The 26,613-nt window shown below is 44.7% G+C and overlaps 1 protein-coding gene across 1 annotated transcript in view; it reads left to right on the top strand.

Annotated features, from left to right (window-relative positions):
- The window catches only part of LOC144491448 (ephrin type-B receptor 1), a 596,080-nt gene that overhangs the window by 501,580 nt on the left and 67,887 nt on the right, over window positions 1–26,613 (top strand). The window contains exons 7-11 of the mRNA XM_078209272.1: window positions 2,248–2,410; window positions 10,212–10,320; window positions 11,427–11,491; window positions 24,397–24,519; window positions 24,712–24,959. Of these exons, the coding sequence (XP_078065398.1) occupies window positions 2,248–2,410; window positions 10,212–10,320; window positions 11,427–11,491; window positions 24,397–24,519; window positions 24,712–24,959 (708 nt within the window). The remainder of the gene's footprint in view (window positions 1–2,247; window positions 2,411–10,211; window positions 10,321–11,426; window positions 11,492–24,396; window positions 24,520–24,711; window positions 24,960–26,613) is intronic.

Here is a 26,613-nt window from a genome sequence, read left to right as displayed (position 1 = left end):
AGGCAGAGGGATCTGGGTGTACAGGTACACAGGTCACTGAAACTAGCAACGCAGGTGGAGAAGGTAGTCAAGAAGGCATACGGCATGCTTGCCTTCATCGGCCGGGGCATTGAGTTTAAAAATTGGCAAGTCATATTGCTGCTTCATAGAGCCTTAGTTAGGCCACACTTGGAATATAGTGTTCAATTCTGCTCGCCACACTACCAGAAGGATGTGGAGACTTGGAGAGGATACAGAAAAGATTTACCAGGATGTTGCCTGGTATGGAGGGCAATAGCTATGTGGAAAGGTTGGAGAAACTGGTTTGTTCTCACTGGAACGATGGACATTGAGGTGCGACCTGATAGAAGTCTAAAAGATTCTGAGGGGCATGGACAGAGTGGATAGTCAGAAGCTTTTTCCCAGGGTGGAAGAGTCAATTACTAGGAGGCATAGGTTTAAGGTGCGAGGGGCAAGATTTAAAAGAGATGTACGAGGCAAGTTTTTTACCCAGAGGGTGCTGGGTGTCTGAAACTCTCTGCTGGGGGGAAGTAGTAGAAGCAGATGCGATAGTGAGTTTTAAGGGGCGTCTTGACAAATTAATGAAAAGGATGGGAATGGAGGGATATGGTCCCCGGAAGGGTAGGGGGTTTTAGTTCAGTCGGGCAGCATGGTCAGTGCAGGCTTGGAGGGCCAAAGGGCCTGTTCCTGTGCTGTAATTTTCTTTGTTCTTTGAGAGAGATCATTTTGTCAGTCATGTTTTTACTGTTCGTGGGATCTTGCTGTGCAAAAAATGTCTGTGACCAAAGAGGTTGATTATCAAATTCCTTCCAACATGTGGGAGTGGGTCAGAGCGGGGGAGACTCCCGGTCAGCCATACTTGATGCACAGTGACACCCTTTAAGCTATAAGCCTCTGGCGACAGGATAGCAACCTGTTTCAGTAATTACCTCACTACGGGAACAGGTGAAAGTCTGCCTTGTGCACCATTAGATGTGGGAAGAGGAACAAACAACAACATTTAATACGGAAGTGAGGAGAACTATTTTCCATCAAAGGGTTGTTAGTCTATGCAATTCTCTTTCCAGAGAGCATTGGAGGCTGGTGTGTCATTGAACATGTTTAAGGCTGAATTAGATAGAGTTTTGATTGACAAGACAATCAAAAAATATAGGGGATAGACATGAGAATGGAGTTGAGGCCACACTGAGATTAACCATGATTTTATCAGGTGAGTCTGGAGTTTGCACATTCTCCTCGTGTCTGCGTGGGTTTCCTCAGGGTGCTTCGGTTTCCTCCCACAGTCCAAAGATGTGCGGGTTAGAACATAGAAAAGCTACAGTACAAACAGGCCCTTCGGCCCACAAGTTGCGCCGAACATATCCCTACCTACTAGGCTTACCTCTATCTTACTAACTTCCATGAACTTATCTAAAAGTCTCTTAAAAGACCCTATCGAATCCGGTTAGGTTGATTGGCCATGCTAAAATTGCCCCTTCGTGTCCTGAGATGCGTAGGTTAGAGGGATTAGTGGGTAAATGTGTAGGGATATGGGGATAGGGCCTCGGTGGGATTGTGGTCGGTGCAGACTCGATGGCCCAGATGGCCTCTTTCTGCACTGTAGGGTTTCTATGATTCTATGAGTCAGGTTTGAGGGACTACTCCTTCTAATTCATATGTTCACATGTATGTTTGTTTGTATGCCCACATGTACCCAGAAAATGACTTATTCTATTTCCTGTTAGCTAACTAACCCTCTCTCCTTGCGAAAATGTTACTCTCAACACAATAAGCTGTTATTTTGTGAAGTAACCTTTCACGTGGTACCTTGTTGAATGTCTTTTTGGAAATCCACGTACACCACATCTACAGGTTCTCCTTTAATCACATTGCTTGTTATTCCCTTGAGGAATTCTAATAACTTGGTCAAATACAATTTCCCTTTCACAAAACGATGTTAGCTCTACCTGATTGTAAATAAAGAACCAGGTGCAGTGAAGGAGAATGTCTTTTACTCAGCCAGTTGTTATGTGGATTGCTCTGCCCAAAGCAGAGATGGAAGCAGGTTCAATAGTAAGTTGCAAAAAGGAATTTGAGAAGTTCTTGATGAGGAGAAGTCTGCAAGGATACAAGGAAAGCACAGAAGGGAATGGGACTAATTGGATAGCCCTTTCGAAGAGCCGGCACAGATAGAATGGGCCGAATGATCTTGTTTGGTGTTGTGTGATTATATGATTAAGAACTGGATGTTTTTCCTTTGTTTTTCAGGATCAGAATGAATACAACTGTTCAGTGGTGAAGAGCCTGACGAACACAGCTCGCATTGATGGTCTGCGGCCTGGCATTGTGTACGTGGTGCAGGTGCGAGCCAGGACCGTGGCTGGCTTTGGAAAATACAGCGGCAAAATGTGCTTCCAAACACTGACAGATGGTAAGCTTGGCAGGGGAGGGTGCTGCCGAGGGAAACAGATTACAATAATGGCAAAGCTCCTAATTGACTGGAGGAGTTAAAATTCGTCAGTAGCCAATCTCTGACAGCCTGGGGAGGCAGGAACTAAAACAAGAAAGGAAACAAATCCAAATCTGCCTTGATAAATTATTTGATGTTTTCCATCCTGTGGTTTTCCCATCTCTTCTACATTTGAGATTCCTGGCTTGACAACCCTCCAAGCTCTTGGGATTGTGGAATAATGGTGCCAGGAATTCACTCGCGGGTGAGAGGACTTGCATTGCCATCCCACCTCCAGCCACCTGCGCTGAATTGGTGTCTATCAGCACAGATGATCATTCACTGCCCCTGATGTTGGACTTTGCAGATGAGCAATGGTGTGTGTGGGTATCCAAGAGTACCAACTATCACAGCCTCTGTCCCTCCAGCTGTTCTTTACAGCTGTTAAAAAATACACTCCTGAATGAAAAAGAAAGCCGTTGTGTGAAAGAGGAAATGCCATCTATGGAACCTTTTTTTTATTCATTGATAGGATGTGGGCATCGCTGGCTGGGCCAGCATTTATTGTCCATCCCTGAGGGCATTTAAGAGTCAACCACATTGCTGTGGGTCTGGAGTCACATGTAGGCCAGACCAGGTGAGAGTGGCAGATTTCCTTCCCTAAAGGACATTCGTGAAACAAATGGGGTTTTATGACAATGGCTGCATGGTCATCATTCGACTTTTAGTTTCAGATTTTTATTGAGTTAGAATTTCATCATCTGCTCTGGGATTTGAACCCAGGTCCCAAGGGCATTACCCTGGGTCTCTGGATTACTAGTCCAGTGACCATACAACTACACCACTGCCTCCCCAAAGAAATATTTAAGGGATATGGGGTGTTTTCCATTTTTTTGATCTGGTATTGGAAAGTTTCACTAGAATATTGGTCACACAGGGCTACAGGACCATTACATTGTCTATCACATTTTCTCTGCATTGGAAATAACATTGGGTGAACATCCCCTGCTCCTCTTTAACAGTTGCCTTGGTTTCCTTTACATCCACCTGGACAAGCAAACACACTTCCTCTCTTTACCATATCATCTGAAAGATGGCACCTCTGACAGTGTAATGCTCTCACTCAACCGTTTAGAGGGATTTTGTCCTGAACAGCTGGGGAAGGCTTGAAACCATGACCGTCCAACTCAGCGATGACAATGTACATAATTGAACCAAGCTCGCATTTACATATTGGTAGGCACACCTAGTGGTGGAGTTAAACCACAGCAGGATTCACCATCGGAGCAGCAAATAACAAGACTTCTGCCCCGGTCATACATTGATTTGTTCCCACCAAACAAACGGAAGGCCCCAATGTCCTGCCAATGAATTTTGAAAGGATTGCTGATGACAATCTGGTTATCTTTCATTGTAAAGATCAGATCAATTCTTGCAAATGTCAAAGTGGACACATATACTAGTCAGCACAGTGTAATTGTGCAGAAGAATACTGGGCTATTAGAAAATCATTTGCACAGAATTTTATAGAATACACAGCAGAGAAACAGGCCATTCAGCCCAGCCCAACAAGTCCAATGCTAGTAATTATGCTCCATTCAAACCTTTTATGATCTTTTCCCATTTAACTTTATCGATGATCGTGATTCTCCATTAAAAAATCGAAGTGCTGCTGCCAATGGGAAAACTGGAATGTTTCCACTGGTGCTGGCAGCGTAAACCAGGTGGAATTCAACCACTGTTCGTTGAGAAAGAAATCCCCAATAAGAAACAAGTCAGCCAGCCCGGCTTCACAGAGATTGGGTGCCATTTTTAAACAGTGCCCCAATCTCAGAGTTAAATGACAGGCCCTCCCTCCTCCCATGGAAATAGCAACCGCCGCACAGACCAACGGAGCATCCCAAACCTCCACCACTGAAAGGCAATCTCACCCCACCATTAAATATACGGGTCACCTTCCACCCCCCGCCCCACCCACCATTAAAAAAAACCACACAGGCACAATGGTGACCAACCCCGCCCCCCCCCCCCCCACCCTGCAGTCAGAGGCCTCACCCCCACCCCTCTACAAGAGAGACACTCCAATATGGAGTCACCAAAGACCCCCACCCCCCTTCCAGATGATTTGGGGCCATGGATTTTAATATGACCAGGCTACATCAAAGGTTTTATGAAACACGCACAATAATGAAGATCTTTACCAGTATGGTGTCTGAAATCACCATCCTGAGAGTGATCACCACGTTTTCCAGGGCAACAAGGAGAAGTCCAGCCATGAGACCACCATCATGGGGGAGACCCTCATGGTCAAGCCTTTGCCCCCGCCCCCTCCCCAGCCCAAGCCCCTCTAACCTCCTCTCTGCAGCCTGCCAGCGGCGCAGTAGCCCAAGGGCACATTTGGAGACTGTGCTCACCACCTTGTCCTACCCTCGGAGTCCACGGCGGGGGTGGGAGAGTCATGGGTGAGGCGACATTGCAGGAAGGGATTGAATTAGGATTCCAGCTAATGGCATTCAAATCTATTTAAACAGCTGAATTTTGCTAGTGCAGCCGGCTGGGAGACTGGGAACAGGATTGATGCCCAGCGGGAATCCCGATCTGGCCCTTTCACCTGATTCAACAGAGCATCAGGATTCCCAGCTGGATCTAATGGCCCCGGGGAATCCTTGTCAGTGTGTCCCTCAATTCCCTTCTCCCTCATCTGCTTATCCTCTTAAATGGACCTATTGTATTCACTTTAACTACTCCTTGTGACAGTGAGTTACACCAGTTTCTGGGTCAAGGCATTTCTCCTGAAAGTAAGCAGTGGCTCAGTTGGCTGCACTCTCCTTTCTGAGTCACAAAATACTGCTTTTAAGCCCCACTCCAGTGCAGTACTAAGTCAGAGGTGCTGTGTATCAGATGAAGACCTCAACTGCCTACTCTAACGGGAGTATAATTTGGAAGCAGGGCAGGGGAGTTTTCCCTGGCATCCTGGAGAGTATTTATCCCTCAGTCAACATCACAGAAAGTTAGATAATCTGATCATTATCATGTTGTTGTTTGTGGCAGCTTGCTGTGCACAAATTGGTTGCTGCATTTCCTATAGTGACTACATTTTAACAGTACTTAATTGGCTGTAAAGCAATTTGAGATGTCCAGTGATTGTGAAAAGAACTTTATAAATGGAAGTCTGTTTTCCTTTCTGAATTCCCTGTTGAATTTCTTGGTGACTATCATGTGTTGATGGCCTCTTGTTTTGATCCTCCACAAGTGGAAACGTTCTGTCTATCAAAACCTTTTAAATACCATCCCTCAGCCTCTTTTTCAAGAGGAAAAATATCTATTTATCCTTTCATCGAAACATAGAAAAACTACAGCACAAAACAGGCCCTTTGGCCCCACAAGTTGTGCCGAACATATCCCTACCTTTTAGGCCTCCCTCCTATTAAGTCCCATGTACTCATCCAGAAGTCTCTTAAAAGACCCTATCGAGTTTGCCTCCACCACCACAGACGGCAGCTGATTCCACTCGCCCACCACCCTCTGTGTGAAAAACTTCCCCCTAACATTTCCCCTGTACCTACCCCCCAGCACCTTAAACCTGTGTCCTCTCGTAGCAGCCATTTCCACCCTGGGAAAAAGCCTCTGAGAGTCCACCCGATCTATGCCTCTCAACATCTTATATACCTCTATTAGGTCTCCTCTCATCCTACGTCTCTCCAAGGAGAAAAGACCGAGCTCCCTCAGCCTATCCTCATAAAGCATGCCACTTAATCCAGGCAACATCCTTGTAAATCTCCTCTGCACCCTTTCAATCTTTTCCACATCCTTCCTGTAATGAGGAACCTTAGTTATAACCTCACAGTTCTGATATTATCTTTATAAATCTTTTTTGTACGTCTTCCTGTGTGTCTCTATTCTTTTTATAATATGGCAACCAGGCCCATGCACAGTACTTCAAACGTGGTCTTACCAAAATTCAATTTGAGCACAAATTCTCTCTCTCTAGAAATGAACCCGGGTGAATGATTGTCCTATCACCTTGCTGATCTATGTCACCACTTTCAGTGATTTGTGTATTACGTTTCAAGATCCCTACATTCTCTACCCCATTTAGATTTTTATTTTCCAAGCAATGTATGATTTTCTCCATACTCCATCTGCACATTCCCTCAATGTGTTGAGCCTGAAGTCACTGGGGAAAATGTTGATCTTCCTGCTGATGCTCTGATGTGTTGGAAAGGATTTTCCAGACACTGACTAGCAACATGCCTGATTTTCATTCTGTTCGGAGAAATAGGAGGTAGCTTTGCCAAGTTACCACTGTCTTGTGGCGGCATGGTGGCATGGGGGTTAACAATGCTGCCTCACAGTGTCAGGGACTGGGGTTCAATTCTGGTCTGGGGTGACTGTGTGGAGTTTGCACATTCTACCCGTGTCTGAGTGGGTTTCCTCCTGGTGCTCTGGTTTCCTTCCACACGATGTGGAGATGCCGGCGTTGGACTGGGGTAAACACAGTAAGAAGTTTAACAACACCAGGTTAAAGTCCAACAGGTTTATTTGGTAGCAAAAGCCACACTGTGTGGCTTTTGCTACCAAATAAACCTGTTGGACTTTAACCTGGTGTTGTTAAACTTCTTACTGTGTTCCTTCCACACTCCAAAGATGTGCAGCTTAGGTGGATTGGCCATGCTTAGTTGTCCCTTAGTGTCCAAAGATGTGTAGGTTAGGTGGATTAACCATGGTAAAAACACGGGGTTACGGGAATGGGCATGGAGAGGATGCTTTTACAGCGAGTTGATGCAGACTCGATAGGCTGAATGGCCGCCTTCTTCACTGTAGGGATTCCATGGTTCCAAGACATGGCATCTTGTGCTACTATCTGATCCGATCCTGTGAGAATCTAGAACTAGGGTGTCACTGTTTAAAAATAAGGGGTGGTTCATTTAAGACTGATGAGGAAAAATCTTTTCACTCAGAGAATTCTGTGTTTCTGGTAGTCTCTTTCTCAAAAGACAGTGGAAGCAGTGTCTATGAATATTTTAAGGCAGAGCTAGATAGATTCTTGACTAACAAGGAGTTGAAAGGTTATTGGGAATCAGCAGGAATGTGGGGTTGAGTACAATCAGATCAGACATGATAGTACTGAATGGTGGAGCAGGCTTGAGGGGCTGAATGGCCTACTCGTGCTCCTAATTCGTAAGTTTGTATGATTTAGAATTTCCCCCTTCATTCTCACTACTTGAGAAGACTCTCGCTATCCAATATGGTGCTGTGACAAGAAGCAATAGTCCAGCAGTAAACCTAACCATTCATGTGACCTTTGAGAGCCCAGAGGGTTACTGTCTGATAACAACATGGATATCAGGGTTGTACATTAGCTGAAATAGATTTTCTTTCTGTGCAGCTAAACAGATTAATGTAATGCTGCACAATTTTCTCATTTTGCCTGCAATGCACAGAGACAGGAGATTCATCATTTCATACATTCAGATTCTTATTATTGACTGAAAAATTCAGGATTATTGGACGTCAGAGGAAAGTGAAAAATTGGTGTATCTTTTTTGCAGTAAAATAGAATAAACATATTCATTGAAGGGAAGCCTACGGCATATTAATAAATAAGCTTGGGGGAAAATCATCAACTGATATTGTGAGGCAAAGAATTGAAAGCTACAGGCTATACGTGCAGGAAGCAGGTAGATGACAGATTGCAAAATATGGAAGGCAAAATATTCTGTGCGAAGCAGGGACAAATCAGAGCAGATCCTGTGTATGCGGAGGACTTGTCCATAGGGAATGGCTTCTTTAATGTGTTTAGGGTGGAAGCTGGAGAAGTGGAGCATCGTGAGGTTATCCGTGGGCTTGCGGTACAGTGAAGTGCTGAGATGACCGTCCTTCATGTCCAAGAATGCAACCGATTGCGGGGGGGGGTGGGTGAGTCTGATGGCGGGATGGAACTTGATGATGTCATCATATAGTTGTTTCAGTGATTGTTCGCCATGAGTCCAAAGGAAGAACATGTCATTGATGTATCCTGACGAAGGAGCAGCGCTCCGAAAGCTAGTGGCTTTTGCTACCAAATAAACCTGTTGGACTTTAACCTGGTGTTGTGAGACTTCTTACCTTTGTGGTCACCAGCATTTACTGCACATTGGGTTACTGCATGGTGACTGCACATTGGGTTATTCCTGAACCAGAGTGAGATAATTATCTCTATTTTTGGACATTTTTCTCATGGACGGGTTGATTTCCTTTCAGTGAGGAGCAATCTTTCGAGAAAGTGATGGTCAAGAAATCGAAGGCTTCAACCCCCGATTGGAGTAGTCGAGTGGAACTTGGCCCCATCATTGACAGTGCTCTGCTGTCGCAGAGCTGAGTTACTAAGCTGAAAACCTTCAGTACCAAAAAATAATAGGTTGTTCACTAAAGAATTGCCAAGTTTTTGCTGTTATTAGCTGCATTGCTTTAAATGAAATTGTCCAAAACCATTTCCTGTCGGTGCACAGTTCAAAACATTGGCCACAATCAACCTGTACTGCATTTTCTTGGTTAGTGTGTGATTCAACTTGGCATCCTGAGGCCAGCCAGAATTGGCTCTGGAGACTCAATAATTTTGTTTGTGTGAGCTAATAAGGGTCCACATGCAGCTGCACATTTCACTAAGTGGGATACTCGGGGCTTGCCTCTCTGGCATTGGCCTGAAGTGCTGGAAGGGGGTTGGTGTATCAACATGGGATGGCACACATCAGTTGTACTGATTGGCCCCTCGGGAACATTGCTCTGTGGTTATTATGTACTTTTTAATGTTATCTACTTAGTCAACATCAGGATGCCAAGGGGGGCAGGCTGGTGCTGTTCAACTCAAGCCAACTTCTACAAGAGAGACCAAAAGTGGGCACCTCATTTCCTTAAGATAGGGACCAAAGCTGCTGTTTTCAGTGGCCAATAGGGGCACCTCTAGTGTTGCCTTTACCAATATGATGGTACCCATAATGCAGGCACAGAGTGAGCATGTGACATTACACCATAAATTCTATCGTGTTTGCAAACCCTGTCATTAAAAAAAACCAATGTGCAGTTCTTCTCCCTCCAAAAGCAAAAACAGCTTGTTAAGTGCTGATCCTCAAAGATAATAACCACCCCCCCCCACCACACTCCCTCAAAGGCTACGGCTAAATTGAAATGTATAACACATTTAACTATTACGCTATGACATATATAGTTCACCTCACCCTAGCAATGGGCCTCATTCATACAGAGCTTGAGCATGTCTGCAAGATTGACCAGGAGCTGGGGGCTCCCAGCTTTTCCAGCTGGACTTACCGACAGCTTTAGGTTCCTACTCCATTGGATTCTTCTGGTCACTTTGGTTCTTCGGTTGGAATGCCAACCTCCTCTAAAACACGCTCTTGCTTTCAAGAATCAATTTTATTGGACCTTCCTCAGTAAGCAGGAAGTAGGCATTTATTTTACTATAAAAAAGCAGAAAGCGAATCGCAGCATACAATGGGTTAAACTAACTCGATTACAAGGTGCTTTAAACTGAAGCCTGAAAGCAAAAGCAGTGATGGGAAGGAAATGTGCTTTATAAAAAGGCTGAGGATTGAGGGTTTGATACTGTCAGAGTGCATTTGACATGCATTTCATATTAACCTTAACCAGCACAGACGAAGTGGAGCTGAAATGTTAGAGTTGGAGCTTTCAGCCTGATTGTAAAGATCTTCCTTTAATGATCTGACTTGTTGCTGTAATGATTGTTGATGAAGCTCCTCACATTGCTCCATTTTTCTCTTTGTAGATGACTACAACTCTGAGCTGAGAGAGCAGTTGCCATTGATTGCAGGTTCAGCAGCCGCGGGAGTGGTCTTCATTGTCTCGCTGGTGGCTGTATCGATCGTCTGCAGCAGGTCGTTATGGAAACGGATTCTGACTTTATACCAGTAAAATACTCAGAGAAAACCCTGGTGCTTTTCCTAACTGACCACTCTGAATGAAAGAATATTGTAATCTGGTTGCAAAAACACATCTTTGTTGTTGGGGAAAGTGTCTTCATGTTCTTGTCCACACAGTCTAGTCGAAGGACTGACCAGGTGAAAACACCTTACTATCGGCCACTTCTGCTGAGCGGAGACATTCCAATCATCTTATTGGATTGATTATTTCCCATCATGGTCCTGAATTTCCTCTGATCTAGAGCAAGGGGACCTTTATCTCAAGGGGCTTTGTAGTACTAACAGGCGGAAGCTATCCTTCAGTCTCCATCTGGAGTAGAATGTTCCGCAGAGGGTATCACACCTCAGGTAGGATATATCAACCCCAGATAGGGCGTAGGATGCAGCACAAATTGACCAGAATCACGCCAGGGTTAGAAGAATTAAATTATGAAGAGTGCTCCACTAAAGGTCGTTAAAATGTAAAGTTTGTTGATGGGGTAGATACTGAAAGACTATTCCCTCTGTTGGGGTAATCAAGGACTAGGAAGGGTTGGGGGGGGGGGTGGGAGACAAAATCTTCAAAAGTTAGAGCCAGACCTTTCAGGAGTGAAATCAGGAGACACTTCTTTACATAAAGGGTATTGCAAATCTGAAATTCTTTCTTTTGGTAGTGGGTGCTGAAGCTTTGATTGAAGCTTTCAAAACAGATTTTTATTTGGTTAGGCATCAAGAATTATGGAGCCAAGGTGAGTAAAAGGAGTCGAGGTGCAGATCGGCTTTAATCTAACAGAATGGTGGATCAGGTTTGAGGGGCTGAATGGCACCCGATTTCTAGGTATTGCTGCAAGAAAACCTTTGACAAATTTATTCCCCAATGGGTCAGTTAATGTTTGCCCTTTCACTTCTGTTTGGAAAATGGTAGCAGTCGAATTTTAAGGCTGCAGATTAGGTTTGAAATATTTGATGCTTCTTTTCATATTGAAATGAATCATATTGTTTGTTTTTCTCTTAAGTCTCCTTGTGCCGCGTAACTTCTCCAACCAAGAGGAATCACGTATTTGTGTTTCTTTCGGTGACAGGAAGCGAGCTTATGGCAAAGAAGCTGTTTACAGTGATAAACTTCAACATTACAGCACTGGACGAGGTGAGTGACCTCAAGAAGAAGGTAGATGAGGGCAGTGCAGTTGATGTTGTCTACATGGACAAGATACCGCATGGTAGGTTGTTGCATAAGGTTAAATCTCATGGGATCCAGAGTGAGGTAGCTAAATGGATACGAAATTGGCTTGATGACAGAAGCCAGAGGGTGGTTGTAGAGGGTTGTTTTTCAAACTGGAGGCCTGTGACCAGCGGGGTGCCTCGGGGATCGGTGCTGGGTCCACTGTTACTTGTCATTTATATTAATGATTTGGATGAGAATATAGGAGGCATGGTTAGTAAGTTTACAGGTGACAACAAGATTGGTGGCATAGTGGACAGTGAAGAAGGTTATCTCGGATTGCAATGGGATCTTGATCAAGTGGGCCAGTGGGCTGACGAATGGCAGATGGAGTTTAATTTAGATAAATGCAAGGTGATGTATTTTTGTAGATTGAACCAGGGCAGGACTTACTCAGTTAATGGTAGGGCGCTGGGGAGAGTTACAGAACAAAGAGATCTAGGGGTACAGCTTCATAGCTCCTTGAAAGTGGAGTCAAGGTGGACAGAGTGGTGAAGAAGGCATTCAGCATGCTTGGTTTCATTGGTCAGAACATTGAATACATGAGTTGGGATATCTATGTTGAAGTTGTACAGTCATGATGTGGAGATGCCAGCGTTGGACTGGGGTAAACACAGTAAGAAGTTTAACAACACCAGGTTAAAGTCCAACAGGTTTATTTGGTAGCAAAAGCCACACAAGCTTTCGGAGCTGCAAGCCCCTTCTTCAGGTGAGTGGGAATTCTGTTCACAAACAGAGCATGTAAAGACACAGACTCAATTTACATGAATAATGGTTGGAATGCGAATACTTACAACTAATCAAGTCTTTAAGAAACAAAACAATGTGAGTGGAGAGAGCATCAAGACAGGCTAAAAAGATGTCTTGCATCTTTGTAGAAACTTGATGTCTGTGTCGATATGCACAATCTTCTTGGAGATCCTCTCCACTTGGAGCCGGCAGTTTGCGGTGTCTATGGTGTTCATGATGTGGAGATGCCGGCGTTGGACTGGGGTAAACACAGTAAGAAGTTTAACAACACCAGGTTAAAGTCCAACAGGTTTATTTGGTAGCCTGTCTTGATGCTCTCTCCACTCACATTGTTTTGTTTCTTAAAGACTTGATTAGTTGTAAGTATTCGCATTCCAACCATTATTCATGTAAATTGAGTCTGTGTCTTTATATGCTCTGTTTGTGAACAGAATTCCCACTCACCTGAAGAAGGGGCTTGCAGCTCCGAAAGCTTGTGTGGCTTTTGCTACCAAATAAACCTGTTGGACTTTAACCTGGTGTTGTTAAACTTCTTACGAAGTTGTACAGGACAGTGCTAAGGCCACACTTGGAATACTGTGTGCAATTCTGGTCACCCTATTATAGAAAGGATATTATTAAAGTAGAAAGAGTGCAGAAAAGATTTACTAGGATGCTCCTGGGACTTGATGGTTTGAATTATAAGGAGAGGCTGGATAGACTGGGACTTTTTCTCTGGAGCGTAGAAAGCGGAGAGGTGATCTTATAGAGGTCTATAAAATCATGAGGGGCATAGATTAACGAGATAGCCAATATCTTTTCCCAAAGATAGGGGAGTCTAAAACTAGAGGGCATAGGTTTAAGGTGAGAGGGGAGAGATACAAAAGTGTCCAGAGGGGCACTGAGTGTCTGAAACAAGCTGCCAGAGGTAGTAGTAGAGGCGGGTACAATTTTGTCTCTTAAAAAGCGTTTAGACAGTTACATGAGTAAGATGGGTATGGAGGGATATGGGCCAAATGCGAGCAATTGGGATTAGCTGAGGGTTTTTTTTTAAAAATGGGCGGCATGGACAAGTTTCCATGCTATAAACCTCTATGACTCGAAGAGCTTCGCCCTATAACAATACCAATTCAAACACCCCTGTCTGAAAACTAGTAAAACTGTTGGATTGTCATTAAAAACCTAAATGGTTCACTTGTCCTTCAATAGGTCTTGCTTGCCTGGCCTGACCTGCAACTGATTCCTAACTGACCTCTGAGGTGACCTCTGCTTATCAGCTCTTAATTTGAGTGCTATCTCAGCAATGTGTCTTCAAAGCTTTTCTTTGCTGTCACTTAATATGTTTTCAATGCTCCCTGACACTTGTGATTCAGTCTGACTAAAACGTTGAGGGTTGGCTGTTCGCCATGTCATACCAGGCTGCCGTCACACTGCTTGATCACTGTTTATCACCATGTCATGTTATTATAATGATATAATCACCAGCCACTCATAAGGGATTGTGTAAACACATTGTGGGTTCATTAATTAAGTCTCTGCACAAGAGAACATTTAAACGTATGGATAAAGCTTAAAGACCTCAGAGCCGTGTGTATGTACTCCCTCCTTAAAGTGAAAGTGAAACTGAGAAGATCACATGACACATTTCCCTTCTAGTGATGTCATGCTGTTATCCCTGAGAGCACTGATGGGCGACCTAGACCAGTGAGTGGGCCGCATGAGTGACACTCCTTCATCTCAGTGGGCCACAGGATTGAAATCAGGCTTGTTGACTAGCTATGACCTCATGAATAAGATTAAATACATTTAATACACATTGAATATTTCAAAACAAGTTGTAGAGAATGCTTAATCATTCATACATTAATAGAATTATCATAAACTTCAAATGATAAAAACAGAAGAAATATTTACACTTTGGACACAGAGAGCATATGGCTCTCACAGTCAGTGTTGTGTACAATCAGGACACACCTCGCCTCACTTGCCCTTGCTTTATGTGTGTATCACTTCAGTCATACAGGTAGGGAAAAACTACATGGACGGAAATCAGTGGAGTGTGGCAACCATACACATAGGCAATCGTCAACAGTCAACAAAATGTCTCATGGGCTGCACTCAGAACCCAGGTGGGCTACATGCGCCCCCGTGCCACAGGTTGCCCACCACTGCCTTACAACAGGAGATATTGCTGTTCCTGAGCTTGGAGCTGTTGAATCATCAAGCACAGATTGATAGTAGTGAACAGAGAAGAGTTCTGCCCCTCATGGACCACATCCATTTCTTTTGTCCCATGGATCTAATTAGGAGAAAGTCAGCCAGGTTTCCCAACAGATGTTTACTCCTTCCTGACCTATTTTCCTATGGATGGGGAAGGGAGGCACACTCTTTTGGTCAATGAGTGTCTCTTGCCTTTAATACAGTGCTGACTGTGTCCTGTCAGGTTTCAAACTTAGTATGAGGAAGTGAAAGGGAAATGAAGAGAGAGGAGCCAAGGCAGGAAAGAGACAGACCACTGATTCCTCCCTCTAGTAATGTTCCTGATCAAAAAAAGTCCTGAGGGTTTTCCATCTTCCCTTATAGTTGTGAGGTGAGATTACTCTTCTTGTTTGGTGCAGACCAACCAGAAGGCCTTTGGGGAAGCACCCAGGGGAGGCAGTGACGTAGTGGTGTTGTCGCTGGGCTAGTAATCCAGACACCCAGGATAACGCTCTCGCACCCACTTTCAAATCTCACCATGACAGATGGTGAAATTTGAATTCAATAAATAAAATCCAGAACTAAGAGTCTAACGATGACCACTGTCTATTGTTGTTAAATAAAAACCCATCTGGTTCATTTACCTGATCTGGACCCACACCAATGAGGTTAACTCTTAAATGGCCCGAGCAAGCCACTCAGTTCAAGGACAATAAGGGATGGGCTAAGTAAATGCTGTCCTAGCCAGCAACACCCACGTTCTCCAAAATGAATAAAAAATCATCTGTTCACCACTTTGAGCAAACCAGAAAGAGCCTGCTTCAAAAAAAGGAAACCAAGGGTGATTTCAAAGGTGATTAGGAGGTCATGCAGAAAGGAATAGAAAGTAGCAAAGGAACACAGCAGATTAAGTGAGTGGGCCAAATGATAGAAAATTAAGTTTAATTTGGGAAAGAAAGTATTTTCTAAATGCTGAGAAAGTAGGAGCAGTGAAGGAGCAAAATGATTTGGGAATTCAAGTATATAATCATTAAAAGCTGTGTTGAAAGGCTAATAGAATATTGGGTTAAAGCTTGGCCATTCAGAAATGAAATCAGAAAGGATTTTTTTTAAACAAAAGCTCGTGGAAATGTGGAACACCATCCTCCAAAAGTTGTGAAATCTGGTACAACTGGTGTTTGTAAGACTGACCAATCAGTTTCTGTCAGGTAATGGTATCAAGGATATGGAGCAAAGATGGGCAATTGGAGTTGAATTGTCAAAATGTCATGACCTCATTGAAAGGAGAACAGTTAAGAGGGACTGAATGGTCTTCTCCTATCCCCAGTGTTCTTATGTTCCTCTCAGTTACATTCTGAGCAGAAAGGACAGTGCAACCTCAGTGAAGTCAATTTTGCATTATGGGTTACATTGGAAAAGAGAGAAGCAAATATTGAAAGCAATGGAATCAATGTTTACAGGAACAGATTAGAAAGTGATTTGATAGAGGATTTTAATATTATGACAAGATGGAGCAGAGCAGATAGAAACAAAACAGCTCAAGTTAGTGGGGAATCCAGAACAAGGGAAATAATTATAAGATTAACCGTAGGACATAGAGCAGGAGAAACATCTTCATACATGGGGTTATGGAATACACCCTCCGTGTCAATGATAAAAGAGACTCCACCAATGTTTAACAATGGGTAAGACAGAATGGTGAAAGAAAGGGTGGTACGGTGGCACAGTGGTTAGCACTGCTGCCTCACAGTGCCAGGGACCCAGGTTCAATTCCTGGCTTGGATCATAGAATCATAGAAACCCTACAGTGCAGAAGGAGGCCATTCGGCCCATCGAGTCTGCACCGACCACAATCCCACCCAGGCCCTACCCCCACATATTTACCCGCTAATCCCTCTAACCTACACATCCCAGGACTCTAAGGGGCAATTTTTAACCTGGCCAATCAACCTAACCCGCACATCTTTGGACTGTGGGAGGAAACCGGAGCACCCGGAGGAAACCCACGCAGACACGAGGAGAATGTGCAAACTCCACACAGACAGTGACCCGAGCTGGGAATCGAACCCGGGACCTTGGAGCTGTGAAGCAGCAGTGCTAACCACTGTGCTACCGTGCCGCCTGTGTGGAGTTTGCACGTTCTCCCCGTGTCTGTGTGCGTTTCCTCCGGGTGCTCTGGTTTCCTCCCACTGTCCAAAGATGTGCAGGTTAGGTGGATTGGCTATGCTAAATTGCCCCTTAGTGTCAGGGGGACTATCTAGGGTAAATGCATGGGGTTATGGGGGCAGGGCCGAGGTGGGATTGTGGTTGGTACAGACTTGATGGGCCGAATGGCCTCGTTCTACACTGTAGGATTCGAAGATTCTATAAAAGGATATGGGAACTGCAAAATATGCACGTTTAGGATCCTGTTCCTGTGAAACATAAGCAACAACTTGAGCTAACAGCCAGTTCTCAAAACTGTCATTGTTGGCTGGAATCTTCCTGGCTCCTTGAAGGCAGATAGAATTTTCGTGGGTGTAGTCAAGGCACCAAAAAGGGAAATTAAGCTCTATTTTTGACTGAATTGAAAGTTTGAGAGCAGTGCACTTCTGCCCAGCCCCAACCTGCCCATTGCAGTGACCGCTTCCCGCAGCTGAGGGGGAGGCTGTTTCCTAGCGAAAGGTCAGAATCTCAAAAATGCGAAGGTTGTTGATGAACTCACCAGCAGCAAATGGCAAGGTTGCTGTCTCGCCGTGTTGTACTCTTTCCATTGAGCTCTTATTGGAAACAGATGTCACCCATGGCTGTATGCATGTTACTTTCCGGTTTATAATGGGATTCTCCTTCATTCTGGTCCTCAGCATTGATCTGACAGTGGACACTGCTACTCTGCCATGTACAGGACACTGAGGTCTTGTGCTTCCACCTCCAGAACCTGTCCGCTTTCCCTAATTGGGTAAACAAGGAGGTAGCCTGTTAATCGGCCAACCTCCCCAAAAAGCTTCCCTGGCAGCAGACCGCTAGCCCAATGCTCACAAATGTTCTGTGCAAAAGATCCCTACCACTGTATAATTCACTGATCATAGCAGAGCTGTTTGGGGTTAAGGAGACTGGTGCTGGTTTGGAGCTGTGGTTGGCTAATTGATTGGTGAGTTATAAACAGCAAGCACCAGGTACAAGTAGAATAATGCCAGATGGACAGCAGTGTCTTACAAGGATGTACAAGTGTGTGTTTTGTGCAGAGTAAATTAAGAGGAGTATATTACCAGCAGTAAATGGTAATGCATCTAACAGCTTATATGGCACTGATGTTTACACAACACCCTGTTAATGGGAAGTTGTTAAACTCCCAGATGGTGCCAGCTGGCTAATCGCACTCATCTGAAAATATATCGAAATAAACACTGTCACAGCTCGAGATTGAATATATTCCTGCGTAATCTCAGTTTACATGAAAGTGTCAGGGAATTCTGAAATATGGTGAGCCATATTATAGACACTTAATGCAATGCAGCCCACCAAATTGCTGTACTAAGGAGACAGGAGAGCTGATTTGTGAGTGGTTTGCTCAGCTGCAGCACACTTTACATCCTTGTTGCTGACAGCTCACCCTCAGCACTTTGCTCTAATTGCATTACTCACTGACTAAAAGCTGCTGCTGTTTGCTTTTTCAGTTTGATTCTGCTTTTTGAGGCAGTCCGTTTAAGCGATGCCGCAAGGTGGTGTTTGCTCACTGCCGTCGCATTGTGTGTTGTACTTATCAGACCCATGTACATGCAGCTCCCTCTGCCACTGTCGGGAATGTGGGTCATGACATCAGGCATTGGATAATGTCCTTCTCACCGGTTATCATTGTTTCATCTTTGCATTGTTACTGATGGTTAGAGGGAGGTAACAACAGCCTTCCCAGATTGGGAGGAGAAAGAGAGGGCTGGGGTTTCGGTTATGAAGCCAGGCAGGAAAGTGATATTAAGGATGTTGCACCCAATAAAGAAAGAGTGAATCCTGTTAATTTCAATTGCCAGGTGGTTAACAATGCTGTCTCACAATGCCAGGGACCCGGGTTCAGTTCCAGCCTCGGGTGACTGTCTGTGTGGAGTTTGCACATTCTCACCTTGTCTGCGTGGGTTTCCTCCGGGTGCTCCAGTTTCCTCTCACAGTCCAAAGATGTGCAGGTTAGGTGGATTGGCCATGCTAAATGTGTGGGGTCGCGGGTGTGGATCTGGGTGGAATACTCTTTTGGTGAGTTGGAACAGACTTGTTGGGCTGAATGGCCTCTTTCTGCACTGTAGAAATTCTCTGGATTTGCTGTGGAAAATGGGGAAGAGGAAGAGAAAAGCACATGGATGGGGAGGACAGGGATGGAATAGCGCATAGATATTGTGGACAGGGAGGAACTGCACATGGATATCGGGGACAGGGAGAGAACTGCACATGGATATCGGGGGACAGGGAGGGGACTACACATGGACATCGGGGGACAGGGAGGGAACAGCACACAGATAGGGGAGGACAAGGATGGAATTGCACATGGATATTGGGGGACAGGAAGGAAACTGCAGGTGGATATCGGGGACAGAGAGGGAACAGCACACGGATATCGGAGGACAGGGAGGGAACTGCACACGGATATCGGAGGACAGGGAGGGAACTGCACACGGATATCGGAGGACAGGGAGGGAACTGCACACACATACCTGGGACAGAGAGGGAGGCAGCACACGGATATCAGGGGGCAAGGAGGGAGCAGCACACGGGTGCGTGTGTGTGTGTTCCTTAACTGTTGGCCAGAGCATTAAGTATCATTGTTCATCTCCTGTGCTCTCTTCACCCTGAGGTCATTGGTTAGACTCCCCTTCCCTATCTGAGAACAGATTAATGATTTAATAGATAGTCAATTCCTGAAGAGACAAAACAGTAATGCACTGAACCATTGGATTTCCTGTTGAAAGGTTGGTCACGATAGATTTGAGTGCTCTTAAAATCAGTTATCTTCCTGTTATTTAATTTTTAAAAGCCAATGACAGCAGCCAACATTTTTCATACAACAACACTGAGAAGTGAGAGTTGTTAGGACATATAAAGCAGAGGTACGGGTGCGAGGAAAAACACTGTGAGGAAGTCAGGAAGCCAGATCTTATCAGTGGCAAGGGAAGAGGGCTGTGATTGACAGGGCAGTTGAACAATGCTCAAAGCTCTTTGTGAGTTGTTTGAAATCATACTGTTTTTATATAGGGGGGGCGGTAACTTTATCTTGCCATGGATCTGAGCTGGAGCCATAGTGCCATGAAATCAAGAGTAAAATATGTCAATGAATTTTAACAGTTAAGCTTTGTTTAATATTTTGTTATTCCTACTTTTGCAGTAAAATAGTCACAATATTATATCATGCATCATCTGAGGAATGTTTTATATTGCAGGAGAAGGATTGTGTTGCTGCTGGTGCTGTGGGCTTTGTTCAGGCACTACATCAGCTTCCAGAGCTCAAACTTAAAGCCTTAGCCCTCTCCTCCACCCTCTCTGGGCTTACTGGAAGTGAGAAAGGGGAGGAGGTAGTGGCGTAGTGGTATTGTCACTGAACCAATACTCCAGAGACCCAGGTAAATGGGGACCCGAGTTCAAATCCCGCATGGTGGTACAGTGGTTAGCACTGCTGCCTCACAATGGCAGGAACCTGGGTTTGATTCCCAGCTTGGGTCACTGTCTATGTGGAGTTTGCACATTATCCCCATATCTGCATGGGTTTCCTCCAGGTGCTCCGGTTTCCTCCCACGGTCCGAAGGATGTGCTGGTTAGGTGCATTGGCCTTGCTAAATTCTCCCTCAGTGTACCCAAACAGGCGTCGGAGTGTGGCGACTAAGGTATTTCACAGTAACTTCATTGCAGTGTTAATGTAAGCCTACTTGTGACACTAATAAATAAACTTTAAAAAAACTTAACTTAAATCCCACCAAGACAGATGGTTAAAAACCTGGATTTAAAAGTCTACTGAGGATCATGAAACTATTGTCAATTGTTGTGAAAGCGCGTCTAGTTCACCATAGAGTCATGGAGATTTACAGCATGGAAACAGGCCCTTCGGCCCAACTTGTCCATGCCACCCAGTTTTTAACCACTAAGCCAGTCCCAATTGCTCGCATTTGACCCATAACACTCTATACCCATCTTACCCATGTAACTGTCTAACTGCTTTTCAAAAAACAAAATTATATCTGCCTCTACTACTGCCTCTGGCAGCTCATTCCAGACACTCACCAACCTCTGAGTGTAAAAATTGCCCCTCTGGACCATTTCGTATCTTTCCCTTCTCACCTTAAACCTATACCCTCTAGTTTTAGATTCCCCTACCTTTGGGAAAAGATGTTGACTATCTACCTTATCTATGCCCCTCATTATTTTATAGACCTCAGTAAGATCACCCCTAAACCACCTACTCTCCAAGGAAAAAAGTCCAATGTCCTTTAGGGAAGGAAGTCTGCCACCCTTACCTGGTCTGGATCCACAGCAATTTGGTTGACTCTTAAATGCCTCTTCAAGGACAATTAGAGATGGATAATAAATGCAGACTGGTCTGGCATCAGGTGCTTTGGCTGGTTTAATAGATATTGCTGCAGACTGGATGAATGACTTAAAGGAAGGCATATGTCTGAGTGCAATGCGGTTTAATCATGAACAGTGCTGCTGGGGATCCAATGAGCCAACGTTGGAAGCAAGAAATGAATGTCCTCAGTGGAAAACGGGCTGAATTAATAATTGGACAAGCGGCTGGACTAGGTTCTTATATAATGAACTACATTATGTATAATCTTTACAGTGCAGAAGGAGCCCATTTGGCCCATCGAGTCTGCACCGACCACAATCCCACCCAGGCCCTATTCCCGCAACCCCACATATTTATCCTGCTAATCCCCTGACACTAGGGTCAATTTAGCATGGCCAATCAACCTAACCCGCACATCTTTGGGTTGTGGATGAGTTTTGGATAACTTCAAGATTATACAGGGTAGAATGAGGGACAGCAGCCAGGAGTGCATTGTAATAGTCACATCTGGAGGTATCAAAGGCTTGGATGAGGCTTTCAACAACAAAGGAGCTGAGACAGGGCCGAGCTCAGATGATGTTGCAGAAGAGAAAATAGCCAGTCCTGGTGCAATTGCTGATTGGTCAGCACCCAGCCAGCAATGCCCACGTTCCATAAAAATGGAGAAGGGACACATCTCTCTGAATCAGTGAGCAATCCGTGAGCAATTTAGGTGGCACAATGGTTAGCACTGCTGCCTCACAGCGCCAGGGGCTCGGGTTCAATTCCAGCCTCGGGTCACTGTTTATGTGGAGTTTGCACATTCTCCCCGTGTCTGCATGGGCTTCCTCCGGGTGCTCTGGTTTCCTGCCACAACCCAAAGATGTGCGGGTTAGGTTGATTGGCCATGCTAAATTGACCCTAGTGTCAGGGGATTAGCAGGGTAAATATGTGGGGTTGCGGGAATAGGGCCTGGGCGGGATTGTGGTTGGTGCAGACTCGATGGGCCGAATGGGCTCCTTCTGCACTGTAAAGATTGTATGATTCTATGAATCTTCTGATCCAGCAAAGCAGACAGGCCTGGCAGAATACCTTGCAACGTAAATTTTGGCATGTCCACACCCAGCAGCCGATCATGTTGGATTGGCAGCTTGTCGACTTTGCCTGGTAGTTTCAATAAAAACTATTATTTACTGGCTGAGAACATATCCCTAATACTCATTGGCCTTGGAGATGTGTGGTAAGTCAAATAAAAAGCCTGGGAATAGGGGCTCCCAGGCCCCAGACTTCACTGATAGTTTCCAGCAGTCAATTCTTGGCATGTCCCAAATGTGGTTCCTCATATTAGAGCTGGTAAAGAGGGGGCTTACAGGGCATCATTACACCGAGTGTTTTTCCTTTCCTCCTCCGGGGGCCATGGAGGATCGGTGGGGGAGCATAGCTTATCACGGAGGGTATGAGGGACCATGAGATGGTGGGAATGAGGGACAATGGGGTGGTGAGTGAAGGGGCATATCTTGGCATTATCTTTTAAAAGGTCCCCTCATTCAGACTATGATTTATGAAACCACTGAGCTGCCATGATCCCCACTGCTACGAAAAGCTGGCCTGACTCCATAGGACATATCTATCTCCACAATGGAGCAGGTCAGGTTAGAAGTGCAGGGTGCAGGCTCACAACTTGAACCAACTCCCACCCATACACAACACTGAATAAAATGGGAAACTCTGGGAATAGGATCAGGAATCCCAAAATCGGGTCCCAGCTGCCATTTTCACACCTCCACGGAGCCTTCCACACTCCATGAAAATCTAGCTCATTAGATTAGATTACCAAAATCGTGGTCAAAAAGGTAAGTTTTAAAGAGTGTCTTAAAGGAAAAAAGTGAGGGAAAGAGGTATAGGGAAAGCATTCCAGGGCCCAGCTAACTACAGGCATAGCCACCAAAGGTGGAAAAAATAAAATTTGGGATGCCCTGGAGGGCATATTAGAGAAATGCAGATGATCCTGGGGGACGTTTGTGGAGCTGGAGGAGAATACGGAGACAGGAAGGAGGGAGGCCATGGTTGGATCTGAAAACAGGAACGAAAATATTGAAATCAAACATTGCGTGGATCAGGAGCGAATGCAAGCACAGGGGAATGGGGCTGGGTGCAAGTTGAGGCAGAAGAGTTTTGGATGACTTCAAGTTTATGCAGGATAGAATGAGGGAGAGCAGCCAGGAGTGCATTGGAATTGTCACATCTGGAGGTATCAAAAGCTTGGATGAGGCTTTCAGCAGCCAAGGAGCTGAGACAGGGCCGAGCTCAGATGATGTTGCAGAGGTGGAAATAGCCAGTCCTGGTGCAGATATGAGGTTGAGAACTCATTTTGGGGTCAATTCCTGTCAGTGAATTAATAAAAGGCTGGATCGCAGCATGACAGCCAAAGCTGCATCTTTCTAAAGTTGCTGCAAAGATCACTTTGCAACTAACTTGATAAATATTGAGTGCCAGTTCTGGGCACCCCCGCTGCTGATACATTACTTAAAGCTGCAGCAACCAACACTCAGCCACTACATCAAAGCTGGCATACTGGCTGTCACAAAGTCTAATTTGCATGGCTATATGCTGCGATAAGGTAGGAAATAGAGCGAGGACTGCTTTTACTGCCATCCCTCGGGTACAGGGTTTCAGCACCAGCCCTGTTTGCCATTCAGTTCACATGCCAGATTTAGGCATGACAGCTGTAAGTAGAGCAGGACAAGGAAGGGGTATATTGACTACAATTTATATTTCAAGAGCTGCTCAAACATTTCTGCATTGATATTTAAGCAAAGCAATTAAGATTCACCCTAGACTCTTGACCTACTGGCCACTGGGCTCCTAATGATGTTGTAATGAGGTGAGAATATATGCAAAAAACAGAGTTTATGCAGGAGAAGCGATTGGAAGGGGAATGGGCGGAGCGAAAAAAGAAATTGAGAACTCAATGGAGCTGCAAAAGTCTCATTTTAAATTCTGATCACATAATCAAGCCTGCCATTCTATAGCTGCTTCAGCTCTTTGTTGTAATAAAGTATTTCAAGTTGTTGACTTGTTCAATACCTCCAGCCACTTCTGTTGGAAAAGGATTATTGCTGTGAGAATAAATTAATGCGTCCAAAGGTAGAAGGGAGCTCATAAATCATGAAGTTCAGCAATTCAGGGGAGCTATAAATGCCCTTTTTTTAGGCCATTTCTTTGCTGCTGTCTAACAGAACAGAAAAATCGAAGCATAATTTTTTCCCCCCAGCAGACCAGTGTTTTGGTATTCATTACAAGTACCGCAAAGGAATGGAGGGCTCTAACTACTCTGTTCTTTATCGAAATGCCGAGGCAGTAGCTGATTTGACTGATATCTGCTGTCTGCTCTCTCTAGGTTCTCCTGGGATGAAGATCTACATTGATCCATTCACTTATGAGGACCCAAATGAGGCCGTCCGGGAGTTTGCCAAGGAGATTGATGTCTCTTGTGTGAAAATTGAGGAAGTAATTGGAGCAGGTACATCTTGTTGAGTTTGAGATGCTGTGCATGTTGATTGACTTCTCCTGACTGGAATATATTCCGACAGTTTTTGCTATCGTTGTAATTGAAGCTTGTTTTTTTTTACTGCTCTAAATTGAATTCCTAATTTCTCTACCATTTCCTGACCCTCTCCCTCTTCCCTCCCCCTCACCACCCACCTCTCCACAGGAGAATTTGGGGAAGTCTACAAGGGTCGTCTCAAGTTGCCAGCAAAGAGGGAAATCTCTGCGGCAATTAAGACCCTGAAGGCAGGCTATTCTGAGAAACAGCGACGGGACTTTCTGAGTGAGGCCAGTATCATGGGTCAATTTGACCATCCAAATATCATCCGGCTGGAGGGAGTGGTAACCAAAAATCGTCCTGTGATGATCATCACAGAGTTTATGGAGAATGGAGCACTGGATTCCTTCCTAAGGGTAACTATTCAAGCTGATGATAGCAAGTCTGCATAGGTTTTACACTGATCTTTGAATTGAAGGAACTTGTTTCCTATCGGATCTAGGGTATTGACCATTTATAATGAATACAGTAATGCTTCAGGTAGTGTGGGAGGTTCATAATGGACTGAGGATGTTATGTTGGGCTGGGAGGGGTTTACATTTGACTGGGGGAAATTTATATTCTAGTGGAGGTGGTAGGGATTTGTATTGGATTAGGAGGGTTTGTATTGTTTTAGCGAGGTTTATATTGGCTGGGGGAGATTCTACTTGACAGAGGGGAACAGTTTATGTTGGACTGGGGGGGATTGTATTTGACAAGAGGGGCTGCATTGGACTGTGGTGTTAAATTAGACTGGGTAAGGGGGTTGGACTTAGACAGCGGTGTTTATACTGGACTGTTTGCATTTGTCTATTGATGTGGGTAACAATGGCAGGAAAATATCCATTGCCTCACTGTACTTTCTTTGAGGGCATTAAGTGTCAACCATGATCAATCACAGGAGGCCAGAAAGCCCTCCTGACTTCTGTCAAGAACACTGTTGTGTTCTCTGTTTGTGAAGCCCAGAGGTTGGCCAAAGTGGCTGCCTGCTGAGGTGGAACCTCTGGCAGAATTCTGGCAACGCACCGCCTGTAAAACGTCAACTGCTAGTACAGTGATCAGTGTGCACAATCTATTAGCAGCACTGAAATGTCACCCTTTAGCCAACATCATTGAAAGACAAACAGTAAAATTATTTTTAAGCAAAAGTTTTTTAACTTGAGGTCAAGAGCTTGCTGCACGCCATCATTGGATCAGTGTCATCAGCCAGTGGTCAGTACAGCAACCATTTTGTTTGTGTTGAGCCTGATCAGGGGTCAGTGTGTGCATTGAAATTGAAAAACAAATGGTGATTTCAAATGAAGGAAATAAAACCAGTAAGAGAAAAATTGGGCTTAATTTTCCAGTGTTGGGTCATGTAAGCTCACTTATAATTACCATAATGAAGAGCAGAAAGAACTCTACAGACCTCGTTGCTAAATGCCTGTTCAATGCCCAGTGCTACAGCAGCAAGAGGCTCGTCCTGGAACCAACTTGGATTGTAACCCAGGAAGTCTCGGTGGCTAAATGTACCCAAGGGTCTATCGTACTCACCGATGCAGCCGAGGAAGAACCAAGCTCAGGCACCATGGTGTCGACTCTGTTAGACTATAGATAGAAGACGAACAGTTAGACTAACGATGAATGTTTTGAGAATTTTTTTGAAATGTTTTCACTGACAAGGCAGTTGTCCTTAGAATGAGCTCAATAAAATTGATTTCAGAAAGACATGGGAATAAACAAGATTGGAATGCTACTGATCTGTGATATCTCATCAAAGACTGGGCAATTTTAATTACGACAGACTTCTTCAGATGTGACTTTCATTTTACAATTTAGAGGCACTCAGTAATTCACACTCACTGAGCTAACAAGCAATTCGACATTCTGACAGCTGGAAGCCAGGATTGAGGCACAAGTTTTGCAACACTGTTTAGAGGAGGGTGAGAACGGAATTTTCAGGAAAGCTAGGCTCGTAAAATCTGTGCAGCAATAACCTGGACGGACCTGGAATGTTCCGAGCTGCACCAAAGCAACAGTTACAGTGGCACC

The sequence above is a fragment of the Mustelus asterias genome, chromosome 3, assembly GCF_964213995.1.
Source record: "Mustelus asterias chromosome 3, sMusAst1.hap1.1, whole genome shotgun sequence".
Classification (NCBI taxonomy): Eukaryota; Metazoa; Chordata; class Chondrichthyes; order Carcharhiniformes; family Triakidae; genus Mustelus; species Mustelus asterias.
Note: the sequence above shows the minus strand (reverse complement) of the source record. Positions and strands in the feature narration are given on the sequence as shown.